The sequence below is a fragment of the Haliotis rufescens genome, unplaced genomic scaffold (assembly GCF_023055435.1).
Source record: "Haliotis rufescens isolate VD_foot unplaced genomic scaffold, xgHalRufe1.0.p SCAF_25, whole genome shotgun sequence".
NCBI classification, from domain to species: Eukaryota; Metazoa; Mollusca; class Gastropoda; order Lepetellida; family Haliotidae; genus Haliotis; species Haliotis rufescens.
The window spans coordinates 4,010,915-4,033,171 of NW_025963946.1; the positions used below are offsets into that span (position 1 = coordinate 4,010,915).

The following is a 22,257-nucleotide window of genomic DNA, read 5'->3' on the forward strand; positions in this document are numbered from 1 at the left end:
AACACAACTCACTCACTCACTCGTCAATTGGCCTAAACCGAGGGGCAAATGAAAGTATACCCATATCGTATTTTGATGTAGTTGTTAAATTTCATTATATATATTTAACCCTCACTCATTCCTCCAACAGTTTGTCAATCATTATTTGTGGCTTGGTAACACATATTGAGATACGATTTATAAGTTGTCAGTAGTTATGCGAAATATCTTTGGGTTTGACGTTAAGAAGTTTGACGTTAAGAATTTTCCAGTGAACTCCAGTGAACAATTATTTTTATTAGTATTTTTTTTTAAATATTCCAGACTTGGATATGTACAGGTCACCGAGAAATAGTTGCAATAGTGCAGAAACTTTGAAACTCGTTCTACAATAGTCCCTATTTGAATGGCGGCCCTCTGGTGATTTGAATAGAAATGATACCATACAACATTTTCGATAGATTCTCACCAACAACTAGAATGTCAGTCAAATACCTAGAATAAAAGGTGTCATTGATTTGTTTTGCATGCTGATTTCAAAACATTCTTAACAATGGGAAAGTTTTTTGATAGCATCTCACACGGTATTTGATGGAATACATCACAGTGTCGATTGCATGTAAAAAGTAATCAGAACGGATATTTTAATAATAAAAGAAAGAGATTCTTTGAAGTCTGTGAGTGACTGACGTCACGATAAACATAATCCCAGACAAATAATGATATTGCACTGTAGCCCACCTGGATGAAGTATCAATAAATATATAAATGTAAAAACAAATATCTAATAAAAAAGGTATTAGCGTTGATATTAAAATATCGGATGCATAAATACTGAACCAAAACTACAGCACTATAAAAAATAATGTCTTTAACAAAATATGTCATCATAAGGAAGAATAAGGGTGGTCAGGCTTGCTGACTTGGTTGTTTCATGTCATGGTATCCCAATTGCGTGGATCGATGGTCATGATGTCAATCACAGGATTGTCTGGTCCAGACTCGATTATTTACAGACCGCCGTTCTATAGCTGGAATAATGCAGAGTGCGGCGTAAAACAACAGACCAAACTAATGGGTAGGTCATTGTTCATAACTTCAGTCACTGTTGGTCTGTTTACAGGCCGCTATCTGTAGCATCTCAACGTGGGTGCCAAACCTCATTGCATGGCATTCTGAAAGTGATGTTTAATTACGGTTTAAATATCACTGTAAAGGATGAACATGTGGACATGTCGATTAGTCAAGTGCAGTTTAGCTGCACCATCAGCCATTGCAACGAACAAACGATGATGCCCTATTGGTCAGCTATACATTTAAATTTCCTAAATTTAAATGTATGGATGATCAGTTGCTTCATCTGGAAGCATGAAACGTTTTTGACATATGTCAAGAAGGTTGGGCTTAATACATATGTTCCGTTTTTAAACTTTCTCTTTTTGACAATTCTCTAAAATATTCTTCAGATGTCGTTTGATTTAAAGATATCCTTTGAAACTGTCCATCTGAGGACGCTGCACTTTATTTGTCCAGTCGTTTCTGAGTCGAAAGATGTATGCAGACGAAAAAGACGGACATGAGTAAGGTGAGCTAAATATGAAAAACAACGGTATGTGTTCTGTTTTGGTTGTACCCTTCAACAACAATGTGTTTCATTTGTGTTGCCTTTGATTGTGTTCAGAATTAAGTTCACATTCTTAAGTGAAACTTCTCAGGAGAGAAAAGGATAACATTGTCTTTCAGTGCATTAATTATTTATACACTGACGTTGTTGTGTGGAAAAGTATTCAGATTACGATCGGTATTTCACGTATATAGTTTGAGATAACGCATGACCTGACTTCATACTTCGGAGGTAATTGGCAACAATGATCAGTATTTTTATTCTTGGGGCCATTTCTGTGGCTTCTGGGTTTGAAATAGGAAAATCAGCTTCAAGCTTCGTTGTGCCTTCATTCTCCTCACCTGGTGGAATCAACTCTAACAAAGAAGGTAACAAATCCCTTACCTTCGTGTATACTCGCCTTTTCCCGTTACTTTCGGACAGCAACGATTGTACTATTAACCGCATTCCGAACAATCCCTCCGTATATAAATATTGAACATAAGATGTTAGGGTTATTCTTTCTAAAGTGAAAACCGAGCAAGCAATTTCAGTATAGTTCGTACAACCAGTTTTACAATCAGGACTGCAATTTGAATTTGAGTAACATTGAAGAACAGTATCAAATTGCAAATTAATTATAAACAAACTCCTAAACATTTGCTTTTAAACTGAGGGGGGGCGGTCGGGTAGCCTAGTGGTTAAAGCGTTCGCTCGTCACGCCGAAGACCCGGGTTCGATTCCTGACATGGGTACAATGTGTGAAGCCCATTTCTGGTGTCCCCCGCCGTGATATTGCTGGAATATTGCTCAAAGCGGCGTAAAACCATACTCAGTCAGTCAGTCAGTCAGTTTTAAACTGAGGAGCGTGCACTTCCTGAATGCGTGGTATATCGTCAATAATCTTTGGCATTATTGTGCACTTTGCAGATGCAAATGGAATGTTATAATGACGAAGCAATTCTGTATGATCTTTTACCAAAGGTTGCGAGCACATACATTTACAATATCGCGAAGTAATTGGTCCTTTGACGAAACCTGCAGTTATGTGTGAAACAGCATTCGTTTATTGCACGTCGCTATATATATATAAGTGACACCATGAGCACTACTCCAATCCCATCTCAAAACAAATTAACATATTTTTTAAAGTATATTTGTCTTGGACCTTTATGGGTAAGATTTTGCTAAAGCGACTCACTCGCTAAGACAAGTGTTCCGAATATCGATATGTTGTGTTGTGTAATTTGTCAGTCACGTGAACTTGTGAAGCTGGTGGATGCATATCGGACCCATTCCATTGACCGAGAATGCTTATTGAAACACTGTTTCAGAATTATATGGCAATGACACCAAACATTGTTACTCGTCTATACATGTATGATCTGAGTAATCTGTATTTTAAATATATATTACCTAATTTTAGCTTTGTTTGTGACATAACACCACACAGCTCCTGGAAGAGCAATAAATGTGAAACTAATTCCTGTTTATAAGTGTCGTTCAAGGGTTAGTTTCTTAAAGACGAGCTCCACTTTAACCTGTGATTCCCATGGCATCACATGAATCCAAAAATTGGCTTAACTCAAAGTCAGCGATCTAACCCACTCAGCCACTGACGCAACTGGTAGTTTAGATCACATACTTTATGTGCTCCTTAGTGTCCTAGCATAGGTGCCTTACCCTGGCAGTGTGGGTTCGAATCCCGGACGGGACTCAACTTAAACAAAGTACGAGAATCTGTACTTTACTCAGAAAGTGTTATCCCAAATATAACATGTGTTTCATTTGACCACTTTCTAAATGGCATTGTGTGTATCCTACTTTGAGAGAAATCTATGAATAATCTTTAAAATATAGTCGTGGGGGCCTCCCCTGCTCACACGCTTGTGGACATCATCTTGATGTCAAGGCAATACTTCAATATTTTGTAGTGAAATACTACTTTCATATATTAACCATTATAAGTCCATTTGTCTGTACCTTTTCTAAGGGACCCGTGAAGATTCCGGGGTAGAATAGGTCTTTAGCAAACCATGCTTGCCGTAAAAGGTGACTATGCTTGTCGTAAAAGGTGACTAACGGGATCATGTGGTCAGGCTCGCTGACTTGGATTGTCTAGTCCAGACTCGATTATTTACAGACCGGCCTGTTATGACGTAAATTGTAATAAAACAGTAAATTGTTAAACTTGCAGCAAATTGTAATAATTTTTACGTAAATTTTAAAGACAACGTAAATTGTAATTTTACAATTTACGTCAAAATTATTACAATTTGCTGCAAGTATTACAATTTACCTTTTAATTACAATTTACGTCGTAACTCGCCGTCATATAGCTGGAATATTGCTGAGTACAGCGTTAAACAACAAACCACCCACCACCTTTTCTAAGGTATCCGCCATATTTGAAAACAGTGCATAACCTCTCTAGGTATCCAACATATTTGAAAACAATGCTTGACGCATCTAGCTATCCACCATATTTGAAAACAATGCATGACTTATCTAGGTTAACGTCTGAGCCCCATTTGTTGCAATAACACCTTACCATATTAAGTGTCCTTAGTAGGCCGACTATGCTTGTCTAAGAGGCGACTAACAGGATCGGGTGGTCAGGCTCAACAGACATTTCAACTATCGGATAACCCATCTGTACAATATAGCATTGAATAATATGTCTGGTTATGGATAACATGATAAGCTGCACGGAATCTGTGTTTCCAGTTTCCGAGGTCAAGTCAGACCTTGCTTCTGTGAAATCCCGACAAGAAGAAACTGATGAGAAGTTTGACAAGATCCTGGAGCAGATGCAAAGTATTAAATCTGGTACCAAGGGAGAGGAAGGTACACACGTAATTCTCGCAACGAAGACAAGACCAGAACAGCATATTATGTGGTTCAGTGTAACCCTTGAATCTGTACCGACATTTCCGAATCACGGTGGTAAAGGATTGCAGCTAAATCGTTTCATAAGCCTGGCTGCCTATTGACTCCTGAACCCACAGATCATTCACTTAGATGTGGCGGTTGACGTTCGCTCAGGGTTCACCTGAAGTTTCTTTAACTGGACCAAATAAGTGTCCAAAATATAAATTCGATTTGTTTTCAATACACGTAAATAACGTTGGAACCCGTTTACATCGAAGTGGAAAACCGTGATAACAAACATACATAAAAACTATCTGATTGCGATTCAGTGATCAAGGACCCGTCAAGATTCCGGGGTATAATTGGTCTTTAGCAACCCATACTCGCCGTTGCGTTTTTGTCTGTATGCATAACGTATCCGAGCCACGTGTATTCGAATTCGAAGTCGGAGCAGAGGAATTAATTGGGGTTGACACCACTTTGCACAGTAAAATATGTCAGCAATATGAAAGCATTGCCATTTTTATAGTAGGAATACTTAAGTATTTCGTTTTTGTAAAATCCACAAGCAATGGTATAGTACTGACAATCAAGAGGATGATGATCAGGGTTAATCCTGGAATTTATGACAATAGGTTCCTTAAATGCCATATCTCTTCATGCGTAAATCGACCCGTGAAGATCCGGGATAGAAAAGGTCATCAGCAACCCATGCTTGCCATAAAAGGCGACTATGCTTGTCGTAAGAGGCGACTAAGGGGATCGGATGGTAAGGCTTGCTGACTTGGTTGATACATGTCATCGTATCCCGATTGAGTGAATCAATGCTCATGATATCAATCACTCGATTGTCTGATTATTTCCTTGATTATTTACAGACCCGCGTCATAGAGTTGTAATTTGCTGAGTGCAGCGTTAAAGAACAAACAAACAAATCAAGTTAATCTGGCATCTTAGACGAATTAGCCACCCTGTCCCCTATTATATTTTTTTACATTTGGTTTTGCTTTTACAGGAATCATTTCTCAGGACTTAATGTTTCCTTGTCATTTACAATTCTCTGGTAGCATTGACTATTTGAAAATATTTCTCACCGGTCTTTGCAAGTAAAGCTGTTACTCTAATTTTAAATTTTGAAGGATGCGTGGGGTTCTTTTTTGGAATTGAGATCTAAAGAAGAAGAAACCCCAACAAAACAAACAGAGTAAATAACATTTTTGTTGCAGAGAAACGCTCGGGTGTTATTCCGTTGTAATATATTCTCCACGCTTTGACGTGTTTACGACATAATCTGTTTTGCTGGTTCGTATTTGAGAATTTAGAAGCCGCCACTCTGATTTGAGAATCAAGGTTCACGTGTCGCGACTCCCTATGGAGTCCCCTTCTGTATCATTCACTGAGATACACAGAAAAATGAATAAATGTTTATCCTGAATCTGTTTAATGTTTTGAACCACAAAGATGAAATTAATGTCGATTCAGTGTTTGTGTCACTTTTATACTTTTGGGCTGTTCAATGCAGATCATATTAACAGTTGTATTCATATCGTTGCCATGTGAGGTAAAGTGGAGGCGGTACAAAAAACAGTCAACAAGCTCATGGAGAAAATACATCACATGGAAGGAAATAGTGGAGGAAAAGCAGGTAAGGATGTTGATCATGCAACCTTACAACAGAACTACAGATCACAAAATACCTATTTTCGTCCTTTTTTGTCGACCATATTATGCCAATGTTTCTTACTTTGCCTATTTTTGTAACTGTGAAATGTGGATGAAATGTGTTTAGGAGTGTAATCAGTCCACTTTCGAACTCAATGTCCCCAAAACGTTGTTATTGCTACAATGAAAATGCATCACACTGTTTTGAGACTATTGTGACGTAAGCTACCATTTTGATCTCTCTGCCACTGAAGTTGTGGTTGTTTTATTTTACAAACTAAATAGTTTGAAGAATGATTTGTGGATGATCTGACATGTTTCTTTTGATATGAAAATTATCAACACCAATCGATTACAATTTTTTATCAACTCGTGTTGATATATTTCATGTAGAAAGAAAGATGAGATTTTCAATATCTTCTCATGTATCATAGTTGATAAGAACAACCTTCTATTTTGGAAGAATTTATTAGGGTATACAGAATAAAATGTCAATGCAAGAGAATACAAGTCTGGATTATCCGTCAATTCTATTTGGCTTAAAGTTCTGCAAAAAGAATCAATGACATTATTTTTAAAAATAACATCATGCATGTGTTTTTTTTCTAAATGCTGTTTACATTCTTCTCTGTTCTTTATGTGTAGAAACATGTCCCATCTTTCATTCTGGAATATGTCAACTGTATATGCATTAAAGTTTATATCTGCAAATGTTTGGGCCCTATGTCAATAAAAATGCTCAGTTATCCACGGCTCAAAGTTATGGCGTATTGTTTTGACAGGCTTAAATCTAAAATACGTAATAACTTTACTGAACATAGCAGGACAGAATCAACATTATGTTTCACATTTGAACGTGGTGCATAAACTCATAGCATATATTGACCTTCAGTCTCAGAGATAAAGTCAGAGCTGACGTCCTTTGGGTTGCGACAAAAAGAAACAGAGACAAAGCTTCAAGACATCTCCTCTAAGGTCGACAGAGCCATGAGGGCTCTGAAAATAGGTAAAATTCGTTTGCTGAAGCTGATTGCTCTGAAAGAAAACATTTCTTGTATCTGTGAGTGTGTGTTTGCGTTTGTGTGTAGAGAGAGAGGCAGTTACCTTGTGATTTTAGGTTGGTTGGTTTGTTGTTTTACGCTGGACTAAGCAATATTCCAGCTATATGGCGGCGGTCTGTAAATAATCGAGTCTGAACCAGACAGTCCAGTGATTAATATCATGAGCACGATTCACGTAATTGGGATCGATGAAATGCTTCAAGCAAGTCAGCGAGCCCGACCACCCAATCTCTTTAGTCGCCTCTTATGACAAGCAAAGTCGCCTTTACGGCAAGCACCGGTTGCTGAAGACCTATTCTACGCCGGATCTTCACGGGTCTGCGATTATAGGCGTACCGCAGACTGTAGATCATGAGGTTGGATTCCATACTCGGCCTGATTATGTACCCTGTTTATCGGCAACGTATGGCTGCTCAGGGGTTTCACCCCTGCGGTAATTGTCTAAGACATACACCATGCATTACATTCAACCCAAGTCAAACTGATACCCTGTGTAACACTGTAATAATGTTTACAGGCACGTCAAGCAAAGCCCACTCGGTCAAACTGAAACAACTTGCATGTAAACTTTGTTTTTGTAAGATGTCATGCCTCATGTAAGCACTGTTTTAATTATATATTATGTATTTTGTCACAAAGACTTAGGCAATCTGGCCTTAAGAAAACCAGCATACGGATGTACAAACTATGACAAGTATTCAGATCCTAACCACGTGGTTGATGGTGACAAGGGCGGCAATCGCAGAGGAGGTCACTGTTTTACTTCTGCTCAATCTGTGTTGAGACCTTGGTGGATGGTTGACTTGCAGGATATCTATGATGTACATAACGTCACCCTTTACAGACGGACGGACGGTTGCAGTATGTGCTTGAAATAAACACCTATTTATATTTATGTAACATGCTATAGGAAACGATACATGCAGAATAAATCAAGTGGTTTAAATCTGATTTTCAATATGTCCGCCAGAACTGCTATTATTCGAAAGCCTATTAATTATCAATTAGTAGCCGCATGCAACACACTTTTTGTTTCTTTTCGTGCAATAGTGAACTTTGATCTTGTTTTGAGTGAGTGAGTGAGTGAGTATGGTTTTACGTCGCCTTTAGCAATATTCCAGCAATACCACTGCGGGAAATGGGCTTCACACATTGTACCCATGTCGGGAATCGAACCCAGGTCTTCGGCGTGACGAGCGAACGAGTTAACCACGAGGGTACACGATCTTGTTTTGGCCTTTATGTATTAGTTCCTGATATTGATAATGATATGATATTGTATTGTATTTTTATATCAGTTTACAGATTCCGTGACCTGGAAATACTAGTTTATAAAGAAAACCCCATGGAGAACAAAAGTTCTCAGCCGATGACATGTGCACAAAAGAAAGGGAAACTATCAAGACCTGAAGTTCTGACCTGCAAACCTTCGACAACGGGTCGATTTGTGTTGTTGCGTTACATTCCACCAAGAGAGGAAATTTTCACAGTCTGCGAAGTTGAGGTCCGTGGAAAGCTCGCCAAAGGTAGGAATTGTAAACAACCCGTCACTTATATTGTTCTTTGTACAAACATTTGAATCATGTAAATGAGGCCACACACAAAGCTGTGCTGTAAATGTATATTGATGTGATATCAGAAATACATATCATCCAAACTTGTTTCCTTTCAGGTTAACTACCAAGCTGTGGCGACATTCAAAAAAGTGTCACATAATCTGATGTAATAAAAAGTCTATTGAGGTCCTGTGTCCTGTTATTCCATTATTCAAGGAACGAATGGTTAGGTTGTGTGACCAGTGGATATTATTGTTTCATCAGCCGTACCAAGTAGGAAACTAGCAAGAACTGTTAATAGTTAACATATTTTCTATTCAGTTTCTCTGAACGCAGTTCTTGATGACCTGACTAAAAGTGCCTTTGTCTCGTTTTTCGTCGCCCATCGTCCTGAAACATTTTCAACTCAAACGTTACCTTGTAATTGAAACTAAAATTTATCATCTTGTTCCCACATGAATGTCCATGTGCCTCGCAACATTCATGTTCTGTTCTTTGGTGATATTTAGAATAGTGACGTTTGATATTGTGACCATGCCCTTATAATTACATTCGCCAATCTTCGTCTCTAGGAACGTGACATCTCCAACTCAGAATCAGAGTCACGTCATCCGATCAAGTGATTGCTCGTTGCCTAAACATCATCATCTAGGTCACATGGGTATATATTCTATTTAGTTTATATTGTGAACATTTGCAAGAAACATATTTCATCAACCGCAATGAGGTGAGGTGAGGTGAGTGCGGTTTAACGTCGTGTCCAAGATTATTGCACTTATAAAGCGACGTGCATGTACATGTGTGTGCTTGTTTGGCTGCCTGTACTAGTCGGGACTGATGCCGATTTATAGTGCTAGCTCACTGAGATACCCTGCCGCAGTTTAACATGAATACCCCCAGTATACTGACTCCGAGTCGACCAGTCCTTGCTTTAGCCCCTTAATGCCGAGCGCCAGACAGGGTAACAATAAGTACTATTTTTTACGTCTTTTGGTATGATGCGGTCGGGGATCGAACCTCGGAACCTCCGCACTTGGGGCGGACGCTTTACCACCAGACCACGGAGGCGGTCTCAACTGCAGTGAAATGGCATGTGATACATAATAGGAAATGGCACATTTTCTTTTCTTCTAGGCATCATGATGGCGCATACAACTTCATTGCTGTGGACGATAACTAAGGACATATGTAACTAAGGACATATGCAACTAAGGACATGTAACTAAGGACATGTAACTGAGGACATAGAAGTTTTAGTTTTAGAAAGGCACCTAACTATGGAAGGTCAACACCATATAGTTGAAACCTTGTGTGAATTGAACAGTGTGTTTGATTGTTTTACAATATGACATACTACATTGATTAATACATTACTGCATTTGGTTGAAATGGTATTGCTTGTTCCATATATAACAGTTCATTTTTTTTCTATCTGACCATAAACTATTATTTCAGAAAATGCTTGAAAAAACAGTTATGCTTCAGGCAGCTGAAATATAAAGAACTTGTCTGTAAAAATGATGCCATTGCTGCAAGGTGTTCTTTAAACTAGTTATATTTAAACTCCAAGTTTTCATTAATAAATCTCAGGCCGTTTCCATTGCCTAATATCAAACTGTCAGCCCCTGAGGAGAAGTGGATGTTTTTGTAGACATTTTTAACTGTTGACTTAATTTCGAGATGTGCTACAGTGACGTAACAAATTCTGCATCTGTATATCTTGAGATATTGAAAATATCCATGAAATGGAGTGCAAAGGAAGACAAAAACTAATGTGTAAACGTTTTGTTTCTGTTACTTGTTTCTTAACGAATGAATGAATGACTTTATTTCGTAAGGGGGCCACCGGCCCATTTTACATTATTCATTAATCGGTATCCATTGTAACGATAGAGCACCAGATGATAACAGAGTATATAAAACTAACAATAGTAAAAATATAGAGCAGATCATACTAAAAAGATCATTTCTTGTCCACAGGGGTTTGTCCCAACCGATTACTTTATATGGAATTGTTTACAGTGCATAAATAAACAATGAAGCTTTGGAAAGTATCAGTACTTAAAGTACAAAAGAGTTTGTCACAGGAGATAGGTACATCAATTCTGTTAACAGTGTATATATGAGCAATACAGTTTGAAAAGTAGAGCAGAAAAGTAAATCCTACAAGAAGCATCAGTTCTTGTTTACAAAGCGTCTATTTCACCCGACCACTGGGGACTGCATTACTGAAAGCCATTATTAAATATGTAGTGAGTATCAACCCAAATACATGTGGTTTCCTCTTAATACGTGTTCATATTAATCATTGGTTAAGAACTTTTCCCTTTTCTTAAATGTAAGAAAAATGTTTCTTAACTGTAGGTTGGGTATCAAATTGGTCAAAGAATTCGCTCCTCCTGTCGAAGGCCCGGGCGTCGCCGTCGTGATATTGATGGAATATTGCAAATGGAGGTGTAAAACCATACTTACTCACACACTCACTCGTGGCTCTTATCTCGTGTTGGTGGACACCAAATTGCTCACTCGCTCAAAAACACTAGTTTTTAATGCAGTCGGCATGGGCTTAACAGATAAATTTACATGAGCAAGCATCAGTTCAAATATATTCATGATTCCTTTTCACGCTTTCGTTTGATGGTAGTTTTAGATTGTAACAGTTACTGGATGTCAAGGAATGTCTGGAAGTAGCTGCGTACTTCTTCTTCTTCTTCTTCTTCCTTCTCCTCTCTCATTCTCTCCATTCTTATCAAATGTTCTTAATTCACTCAATCCAATATCCCCACTGTTACGGTAAACCGCAAATATGTGTATATATGTACAAATTACTTAGAATAGATTTTATCTTTTGAAACACGGGATTGAAATTGGGTTTAACCTTGCCTCCAAGGTTATTGCACGTTTACACAGTATACTGACTCCGAGCTGACCAGACCTTGTTTGAGCCTAATAATTCCGAGCGCAAGGCGAGTAACAAGTCTTTTAACGTCAATTGGTATGACGCGGCCGGGTATCGAACCCCGGAGGTTCGGGTCACTGGGCGGGCGCTCTACCTCTAGACCGTGGAGGCAGTCACAACAGTAAGTGAGTGGGTTAAATTTAACGTCGCATTGTCATTATTTCAGCCATAAAGCGACGACAAGACCAAGTTGATACATATACAGTTTGTTCATGAATACAACGTTATATTTAACAACAAGTGAGTGAGTGAGTTGGGTTGTACGCCGCTTTTAACATTATTCCAGTTATATCACGGCGTGTCAGCTTAATGTGGGATGAAAGCCCGAAGTGATGCAGGTTTCAGACGTTTACCACTTCGGTGAAACCAACGAGCACGGGTATGGTGCTGACAAACCTAGAAACATAATCGGAGCGAACCGGGATTCGAACCCACAATCATAGGTTTCTGGCGTGCCGAAGGGACGCAACTTTAACTTTGCCCCTTAACAACAACAAAGTAGGCATAGACAGTACAACATTTGAGATCGTGTTTTCGGTATGTGACGTACTTTCGTGTTGCCGTTTAATAGAGATGTCCCAAAATGTCTCCTCGAGACAATGCAGTATGGGACAACATCACATTACCTGTAGGTTTAAGATACATGTTTATGACGGCTGTCTGTATATAGTCGTGTCTCGACCAGAAAAGCCAGTAAATGACAAGTCAGCGAGCCTGACCACCCGATCCGTTAGTCGCCTCTTACGACAAGCATAGTGGCCTTTTACGGCAAGCATGGGTTGCTGAAGACCTATTCTATCCCGGATCTTCACGGCACCCACGTGTGCAATTGGGAAACAATGACATACATCAACCAAGTCAGCAATCCTTACCACCCGATCCGTTTGTCACTTCTTACGACAAGCATAGTTGCCCTTTACGGCAAGCATGGGTTGCTGAACTTCACGGGTCTTTAAGGCGCATGTAGTCTTCACTTGCATATGTGTCCCCTTGCTGTCTAGGAAACGATATGGACGAAATGAATGGATACCAGTCATATCATGTATAATTATTTTATTGTTCACTTAGGCGTGGTTCAACATTTACAGAGGTATGAAATAATCTATTCCAGAAATTTGTTACTTTTCCTCTATCAATGGGGTAGGGCGGAAGGTCCGGGGTTCGATCGCCGGCCGTGTCATACCAAAAGACGTTAAAAGATGGTACTTGTTTTTACCCTGGCGCTCGGCATTAAGGGCTCAACAAGGACTGGTCGGCTCGGAGTCAGTATACTGTGTCTGTGTGGGGTATGGCATGGTATCTCAGTGGGCTAGCACTATAAATCGGCTTCAGTCCCGACCAGCACCAGCAGCCACACCCAGACACGTACATGCACTTCGCTATATAAGTGCAAAAATCTTGGACGTGACGTTAAACCCAATTTCACCTCACCTCTATATGACAGTATCCCCTTTATGTAAAATATAATGTGACACAATATTATCTCTTCCGAGACGTTATCTACAGCAACACTCATGACTTGCCACGGACCTTTCGCCCACATATGTCACCACCTGATCATGAACAATACAAGCATATTCGGTTGGTTCATCTGCAGAAGCAATACAAATTTACCACATTAACAGCATAGGCAATACCTGGCTTCAGGCGATTTAGTGGAAGAACTGTAGGCAACAAGAGAGCACAACATCCAGTGATATGCCCAGTTTTGCTTCCACATAACCGTCAGGTACGTCTTGTTTGGTCCAGCAAGGGCCTATCGCTGTCCAGGAGATCGTTTCAGCGAAGCTTGCGTCAATTTTGAGTTGGACGGGTAATATTTGTTTTCTTTGTTTGTTTGTTGTTTGACGCCACACTTAGCTGACGATGAGGTTCGTAATGAAGTAGTTGAATGTGTTATAGTATCAGTGACAAATTTCCCGGATCAAAATGATTACAAGGACATTCAAACCATTAGTCGGGAAACACGTACGATTCGGAAAAACGCACCCAGGGCATCAACAAAAGGGCCATGGAGCTGCACGTGCATCGGCATTATAAAAGGGATTAAAGTGCAGGGTTTGTGATTGCCTGGCTTCTGCGTCAATCGAACAGTGGCGGTTCAAACAACATCCCGATATTAACAGAAGTGCAAAGAAACCACATCATAGGCTGCTTGCAGGCAGGGGAATTACGCGTTATTGATGGTAGCTGGCTTTCACCTTGGACTTTTTCCTACGCACCGATAACAGAGATGACTACAATCACCAAGCGTTCTCTCCACAACATTTTGGCTCAATACCTTGTACGGTTCATCGTATAAATACCTCATACACATCTGGCTTTGCGTTTCTTTTTTTGAAGAGTATATATTCAGATATTTTTAATTTGTAACTTCAGGAGTTCAAGTAAAACAAAAAATGTAACTTCCAATAGGTAGTCTGATGTACGACACAATCTTCGAATTGGACTCCCTGTACTTCCCCAGTTGAAGTGTGATTCGAAGAGGTCTGCCAAAGAAAACAGCAGAGAGAAACCAAACTGTGGAATATGTACACCCATCAAATAGAAGTGTCTACTCAAATGACACACAAGACACAATCTCAATAAAATACACATCATCATGATTAAAACCCGGTACCTTTTGAATGGAATGATTTACTGTTTTGGTACCGTTGACAATGTATACATTTTTTTATGTGTGTGTACACATTCCAGAGTTTGAATGAGTCCAGAGTCTCTGCGGGTTTCTTTGATAGGCCAGTCTAATGAGTCGTTCAACATCAGTTCAGGAGACATGGAATATTGCACGCCTAAGCTCCACCGGAGAACTTGCCGATGAAGAGGTTGGCTTTGGAGACGTTGTCTCTGATGATGAACAGGAACGGATGATCACAGCGAATCTCAGGTGGTGGGTGGAGACTGGCGGATTCGATATCTAGAGTAAATAATTAAAAATGGTAGACTTTCTAACTGATGCTTTCGGCACGACATGTCACTGAAATGAAAAGCATGTCTTAAGACAGTTCATGAAAAATATTCTGTCTCCAACAAAATCCATACACTTTTTTGGAATAACAAGTGAGCGGTGATTAGCGGCAACTAAACATTTGAGCAAAAGAAAGTATTTACCCATGTTTGATGGTGGCCTAACACGAAATTATTTTCGGTGTTTTTTGATACGCGTATCATAGTTGTGTTTCTTAAGTTTGCCGTGTTTCGGTGACTGTACTGGGCCTTATGACGAACCAACAATAACTTGGGCGAATCTGGGATCAGACCCACATGTATGGTGTTAGTGATATTTGTGACGCCTTAACCAACTGAGTAGAGAACATACAAATATTTTCGAGCAGAACGTCACAAATGGATGGTGTAGGAATATAGTTAAACCTGTACAAGAGTGAAATTGTGAATATTGCTCTGCATGTCTTGTAAAGCACTGACGTACTGGAGCCGTGAAATCTGAAGGTGGTAACATGGTAAAGCTATGTTTAAGCCTATGATACAGTACACGAGATTAAGATACATCAGGATACACTGGAATGATTTTCACCGAATAAGGTCATTCTTCAATAGTAATGATGCCAAGAGTTCGTTCCACCGATAGTATCATCATAAACAAATGCAAAGGCAACTAAATTATATAATCAGCACATACTTATATTTTAAACAGAGTCGTAAAATGGACTCTGCTTTTAAATTTGTGTGACCATTTACACGTGGGTTTGTCGCTCTTATTGCATTAAATACTTACTAACAATAACTGCCGTGGCTCCTGCCGCCTCACTGCCTATTTCGTTGACGTCAACAACAGCTTTGTGAATGACATCAGAGATGTAAAGTTGGCCAGTGCTGACGATGCCGGTGAAGTCTGCTGTCCCTTCCATGAATGGCTTGGTCATCCCCATGTTTTGTAAAGATTCTTTTACCGACACTGATGTTTCCAGTTTGAATCTGGGAAGAAATACCTTTATGGTTGAGGCTACGACTGTGTCCAGCCTGCTGGTTAGAATATCTGCCGACAGACTGTTCTCCAATGTGGGTAGATTGTCGACGTCATCAGGAAGCAACACGAGCATACTGAAGCGCTCACCTTCGTATGCCAACTCTAATATTCTCGCACCCTGACCAGGGACAGTACCTACCTTGAACATCCCTTCTACTTGCATCATCTGAACGGGCACCTGCTCAGTACGTGACTTTCTGAACATCTGCTGAGTTGTGAGGTGTAGTGGAAATGGTGTCTTCCACGTTGCCTTGAAGTAGATTGCGTTGACTAGAATCAGAGCTGTCAAATCTGTGATGGTGTCAGGGGCCAGTAGGTCTGGGATGAGATTGTTCGTCTGTGCAGAGACCCATTCATTAATTGGACCTTCTGGGCCATCTGGGTGTTCCCAGTCAAACAAGGAGATATTAGCTTGGTAGAATACATCCAGTCTATCTGAGAAATCATCCACAATGTTCAATCCAGCTTTCACATATATGCCATTCGCCGTCTTTAGCGTAGCATTGCCAGATTGTCTGATGACTTCGTTCAGTTTCTTCGCTGCCCGGGCTGTACGTCTTCCTAGTCCCTGTAAAGCGAGTGTTCTCTTCATTTCATATGCAGTATCACCATTAGCCCCCATGTAGGTCATGGTCAACGCTTGATGGATGCTAAACGGAGAGTACACAACGTCTGTAACAGGTTGGCCTATTTCCCTGTGGAGGTTGACTGTGAAACTGTTCTGCGCACCAACCAACGCTGTGATGAGTCGCTGTGTTCTTTGAGGCATGTCGGATAAATCTGTAGCACTTCCTACCCTACGACATTGACCTCTTCTCCCGGGTCTCCCACCAGGTCGACGGCCTCGTCCAGGCCTGCCCCTGCGCCCGGGACGTCTTCCCCTACCATGCTGAAGGTTGTAATCTCTATCACTGCTTTCGTCATCCTCACCTCCTCTATGTCCCCTGTGGCGATGGTGACGGTTCCCTCTTAGCCCTCGTTTCTCTCTAATCATCTCCTTAGCCGCCTCGCTGTCGGGGTTGCCATTGGCCTCAAGTGTAGCATACACCACTGTAATATGTTTGGTAAAATATTTCAGTGAAGTAAACAAACATTATCCCGACAATGTCTACATTATATATTAATAGTGTACAAAATCACAATCAAGTCGAAATAATTAATATCTAATGAATGCTTATCTACGACAATGTACATCGTTGCAAAGTTTCTTTCGCCTGAGAGAGGGGCGGTCGGGTTGCCTAATGGTTAAAACGTCCGCTCGTCACGCCGGAGACCCGGGTTCGAATCCCGACATGGATACAATGTATATAGCCCATATCTGATGTCCGTCGGCGTGATATTGCTGGAATATTGCTAAAAGCGGCGTAAAACCATACTCACTCACTCACTCGCCTGAGAGAATATTGATTGTTTTCAAGATAGACAATCCCTCATACATATTGTGCACAATTGTCAGGCTCCCAACAACCTGCGTATCTGTGGTCTAGTGATCGAACAATATCCTGATAAACCACACTATGTTTCATTTGTTTGTTTTGTTTGTTTGTTGTTTAACGTCGCACTCAACAATATTCCAGCTATATCACGACGGTCTGTAAATAACCGAGTCTGGACCAGACAATCCAGTGATTGATATCATGAGCATCGATCCATGCAATTGGGATCGATGACATGCATCAACCAAGTCAGCAAGCCTGACCACCCGATCCCGTTAGTCGCCTCTTACGACAAGCATAGTCACTTTTTACGGCAAGCATGGGTTGCTGAAGACCTATTCTACCCCGGATCTTCACGGCCCAATATGTTTGAAGAATCTCGTTTTCAAGTACACATTTGCCAGCAAGAGATATTTTACGTCCGTGTCCTAAGGTTCATGGAAAGAGTGTTTGAAAGATGCAATTGTTGCTTTAGATTTTATTTTAGTTTATAAGTAAAACAAAACACTTCCTCTCGAGGTTTCATGAGATTAAAACCCCCGATCCTCGGGAAATACGTCGGGGTAACGCCCCTCGGATGATGGTTCTTACTCTCATCAATGGTACTTGGAAATGTTTCATCCTACACATATAACAACTCATCAATAGTACTTGGAAATGTTTCATCCTATACATATAACAACTCATCAATGGTACTTGGAAATGTTTCATCCTACACATATAACAACTCATCAATAGTACTTGGAAATGTTTCATCCTACACATATAACAACTCATCAATAGTACTTGGAAATGTTTCATCCAACACATATATCAACTCATCATATATATATGATATTGATTTTTTCCATCACAAGGGATAAATATTTCAGTGTAAAAACCGTGAAGGACCTTTTTAGTAAAGTTCATTCTCATTTAATACTATGTTTTTCAAAGGAAATAGACCTTATTCATGAATGTTGATGTATTTACTGTATTGTTTTAAACTTTGGTAGAGCAAAATTCATAACTTAGATTGTTTGTGGCTGTACCCTCGAGGGGGGTTGCAGTAGCGTAAAATTATTGTCCCCCCTAAGAGGGTATGTAAGTCCAATAACATTTGAAGTATTTTTCTGCATGCCAGGCTTTTAAGCGTAGAATATTCGTCTTTTTAATCTTTGGCTTAATTGGTACACTGTCGCCAGTGACTGAAGGGATGATATAAATCCTGCTGGGGTCCACACAGGAAGCAAAGGCACCGTAAGTAAGACCATGGTCCCTGGTATGGTGATCTCCCTTTAGTTACTGACGATCTCGAGCCCATTTTTATATTGTGTTGTTCACTAATACTCGTGACTGTTATATATTCTCAACTAGTTTTAAATCTAATCTGTGATATTCTAGTTATTTTACTGTCCATCGTTGACAGCTTTTTATATTGTCTAAAATATGTATTATTAATATACTTCTCGTCACGATTTGGCTGAAATATTACAGATGTGACGTTAAATCTTAACTCACTCACTCACTCCTACACATATAACAACTCATCAATAGTACTTGGAAATGTTTCATCCTACACATATAACAACTCATCAATAGTACTTGGAAATGTTTCATCCTACACATATAACAACTCATCAATAGTACTTGGAAACGTTTCATCCAACACATATAACAAAGTCAGTGAAACATATATACACATATATAACATACATACACACGCAATAAAGGGTATCTTACCAGCTAACAGCAGGGCACAAGAGCATATGATAAACATGGAACCAGACGTCATTCTGTCGTGTATGTTGTTTCTTGCACGGAGGAGTGGCACTGTCACTTGAAGGGATGCTCCTATGTTCCCCTGCTCCACTGCAGTGTTTGTGCGAATGTAACCGGTACAATGAGTTTGTCACTAGCAGACTTGCTTGTTTCGAACGGGGTTTGGTTTTTGCTTGTTGTTTGAGGCCGAACACAGCTATATTCGGATCACAGTATTCCAAATATATGACAGCGGCCTGTAAGTACATGAAGCCCTTTCAGACCAGCGATTGATATTGTAATCAATGATGCTGATTTAAAAACCGAAGCTAGTGAGTGAGTGAGTATGGTTTTACTCCGCTTTTAGCAATATCCCAGCAATATCACGGCGGGGGACACCAGAAATGGGCTTCACACATTGTACCCATGTCGGGATTCGAACCCGGGTCTCCGGCGTGACGAGCCAACGCTTTAACCACTAGGCTAGGAAAAGAAACCCATCTGATGCGGTAATATACCATGCCCAGTGAATAAATGAGGACGGGGACACGCCGTAAATATTACCAATTAAGTGAAAGACAAAAGGAACGCACAACTTGTCGGGGAACCTTAAACATGGCTCGCGAAAACACACCACTTTGTTCAGCATCACGAGATACGTTCCAAGATATCAGCCAGGGAGTGAGAGAGGGTCATGTGTCTTGTGATAGTTCTGGTGTGTAGAGGGAGATCGAATGTCATGTCTCACGAGGGCAGTCTTGTCACTTGAGCCATTCTCGTGATGTCATCTGATACATGTTACGATATGATCACAAACAGAGTGCTTAAAGAGAACGTATATGTGTATGTTTACTTCATCATTACTTAACGTGGAGGTGACACTGTTAATGATATGTCAATAATCATGTATCAGTCTGTTATAACATTAATGTTATGCACTATCTGCAACGTTTACTCTGTTTTCTGCTCTGATGATTAGTACAAAGGCGAACATGTGTTTATGTAAATATTTTCTTATCTAATTCTGTTTTTCAATATCGCTCTTATGTGCCATCTCTGTAGTACGTTTAGTATGTATTATAACGATGTACGGGTGGAAGATTACTGAGTTCAGCGTTCAACAACAAACTTCAATCAACGAATGTTTAAGAGTGTCATGTCCACCTGATCCGGATAACCTTCATTCCCGAAGAATGAAACAGTTGATACAATCTCACTAGCACCTGATGCACGCCGACACAATAAATCAAGCATTCATTCCTCGAAAATACCAGCGAGTTTTGAAAGTAGCAGTGACATCATTACGTTTGATATTTCCTTTTATATACAAAGGTGATATTGATATTTTGTGGTGATATTGCTAGAATATTGCTGAAATTGAGTGTTCACATATTGTACTCATGTGGGGAATCGAACCTGGGTTTTCGGCGTGACGAGCGAATGCTTTAACAACTAGACTACCCCACCGCCCCTGATGACGTTTGGGACAACAGGGATAATTTCCTCGATAATCGAGGACGGTGAAAGACAAGATCATACTGGAAACGAATGAATGATATTTTAAGGCTATATCTCTGATACCAGATATAATCTCTCTGGGTCAGCATGTTGTCTAATCAGTCACTACCTCCTGATCATCATAAGCACAGAGAGCAGGGGCCCCACGATGAAATGAGTGAGTGAGTGAGTATGGTTTTACGCCGTTTTTAGCAATATTCCAGCAATATCACGGCAGGGGACACCATAAATGGGCTTTACACATTGTACCCATGTCGGGAATCGAACCCGGGTCTTCAGCGTGAAGAGCGAACGCTTTAACCACTAGGCTACCCCACCGCCCCCATGATGAAATGAATGTAGGACATCAAACAGTCGTTCCACAGCATTGTTTGATAGGCAGTATTTATAAGTTGGCGGATGAAAAAGTAGACACAATATATGGATAACAACTTCTTTATTTAAGGTAAAGGCGACGTTTCGGTATAGATCATAATACCATTATCTCCCCTTTACGGTAAACAAAGAAGGTGTCATCCATCAAATGTGTCTATATTGTGATATTCCATAGAGGTGACCTTATAATACCAATATTACTTCAGTGACTGTTGTGTGGAATATAACAGGGGAAAAGGTTTCAAAAAATACCTTTATTGACATACGCACAACAGTGCCAACATGAATCACCAGGTATAAGTTGCCAAGATGACACAGATAATATTCTTGGTGGCAAGAGTTCCAAAACCGTGCAGTGTTACTGTAAAACAAAAGTTATAGTCCATGTGAGCGTATTTTTCTTCTATGTGAGTGAGTTTGTAATTTTGTGTTCCTGGCCCATTGAGATATATCTTCTTTCTAAACACTCCTCTGACTGCAACTCCTGATACTACAACTATTGATAATATGTCCATTTATATTGTGGTCGATTTCATTCCCCACGTGAATGCTCCAGGTGCTATTGATTATTACGGTCAGTCAATCTGTGAGCTCGATAGTCATTCTCGGCTCCATGGAGTGAAAACAAACCATGTTGCCTGTGAGTCCCTGGACGGTTAACAGTGACATTACCATCTTATTCCACGAACATTCACTGCTTGGAGACACTGATTGCCACATGTGCTTCATTGAGGGCAGGACCGAAGACCAAGAGTGAGTGAGTGAGTTAAAATTAAACGTCGCATCGGCATTATTTCAGCCATATAGCGACGAGACCAAGTTAATATATTTACAATTTAGTTTTGTTATGCAAAATGTTGTTAAACAACAAGTTGTGAAACAATTTATGAGCAATATTTGAGCATAACAATATTACACATAGAGTTTTAAAACACGGGTCATAGACCACCAGTAACCAAGCCGATGACCAAGAAACACAATCACAATCCAGTCATAATCCAGCTAATCTCCGCGAACAGCCTTGCTATGTTAACGGACCTGGTGTGTTACTCGGCGCTGGTGTCATCGACCCCAATTGCGTGGATCGAGGTTCATGTTGCCAATCACTGGATTGTACGGTCCAGACTCGATTATTTACATACCGCCGTCATATAGCTGGACTATTGCTGAGTGCAGCGTTAAATAAACAAACAAACAAACTCGGCGCTGGACACGGTACCACGTGCAGCCACATTGTCAGCTGCAGTTGAATGGCATCAACAGGCAATGTCTAGTTCTTTAAACTTCCCCGACCTTAAAAGACGTTAAAAGATGGTACTTGTTGTTACTTCTGTCTGGCGCTAAAACAAGGACTGGTCGGCCCGGAGTCAGTATACTGTGTCTGAGTGGGGTATTCATGTTAAACTGCGGCATGGTATCTCAGTGAGCTAGCACTATAACTCGGCGTCAGTCCGGACTAGTACAAGCAGCCACACAAACACACACACACGTGCATGCACATCGCATCAT

The 22,257-nt window shown here is 40.2% G+C and overlaps 2 protein-coding genes across 2 annotated transcripts; one reads left to right on the forward strand and one right to left on the reverse strand.

Annotated features, from left to right (window-relative positions):
- The first annotated feature begins 1,842 nt into the window (after positions 1 to 1,842).
- Positions 1,843 to 8,918, forward strand: LOC124125175. Its single transcript, XM_048402349.1, has 7 exons — positions 1,843 to 1,971; positions 4,310 to 4,429; positions 6,015 to 6,098; positions 7,008 to 7,121; positions 7,816 to 8,037; positions 8,475 to 8,702; positions 8,849 to 8,918. The coding sequence occupies exons 1-7, from the start codon at positions 1,848 to 1,850 to the stop codon at positions 8,851 to 8,853; spliced, it is 897 nt and encodes a 298-aa protein (XP_048258306.1). The 5' UTR covers positions 1,843 to 1,847; the 3' UTR covers positions 8,854 to 8,918.
- Positions 8,919 to 12,729: 3,811 nt separating this feature from the next.
- Positions 12,730 to 18,940, reverse strand: LOC125383636 (serpin B6-like). The gene is made up of 3 exons (XM_048402264.1): positions 18,838 to 18,940; positions 15,428 to 16,729; positions 12,730 to 14,608 (listed from the first exon to the last, which is right to left on the reverse strand). Exons 1-3 carry the CDS (start codon positions 18,887 to 18,889, stop codon positions 14,484 to 14,486), a joined length of 1,479 nt encoding a protein of 492 aa, XP_048258221.1. The 5' UTR covers positions 18,890 to 18,940; the 3' UTR covers positions 12,730 to 14,483.
- Between the last annotated feature and the right edge of the window lie 3,317 nt (positions 18,941 to 22,257).

Bases quoted from the DNA above. Each gene is read 5' to 3' on its own strand.
- LOC124125175 (XM_048402349.1), top strand. From the start codon at position 1,848: ATGATCAGTATTTTTATTCTTGGGGCCATTTCTGTGGCTTCTGGGTTT. The intron at 4,430-6,014 runs GTACACACGTAA...TTGCCATGTGAG, and splicing joins TGGTACCAAGGGAGAGGAAG to GTAAAGTGGAGGCGGTACAA. The intron at 6,099-7,007 runs GTAAGGATGTTG...ATTGACCTTCAG, and splicing joins AAATAGTGGAGGAAAAGCAG to TCTCAGAGATAAAGTCAGAG.
- LOC125383636 (XM_048402264.1), bottom strand. From the start codon at position 18,889: ATGACGTCTGGTTCCATGTTTATCATATGCTCTTGTGCCCTGCTGTTA. The intron at 16,730-18,837 runs GTAAGATACCCT...AACATATTACAG, and splicing joins TTGTGCCCTGCTGTTAGCTG to TGGTGTATGCTACACTTGAG. The intron at 14,609-15,427 runs GTAAGTATTTAA...TATTTACTCTAG, and splicing joins AGCCACGGCAGTTATTGTTA to ATATCGAATCCGCCAGTCTC.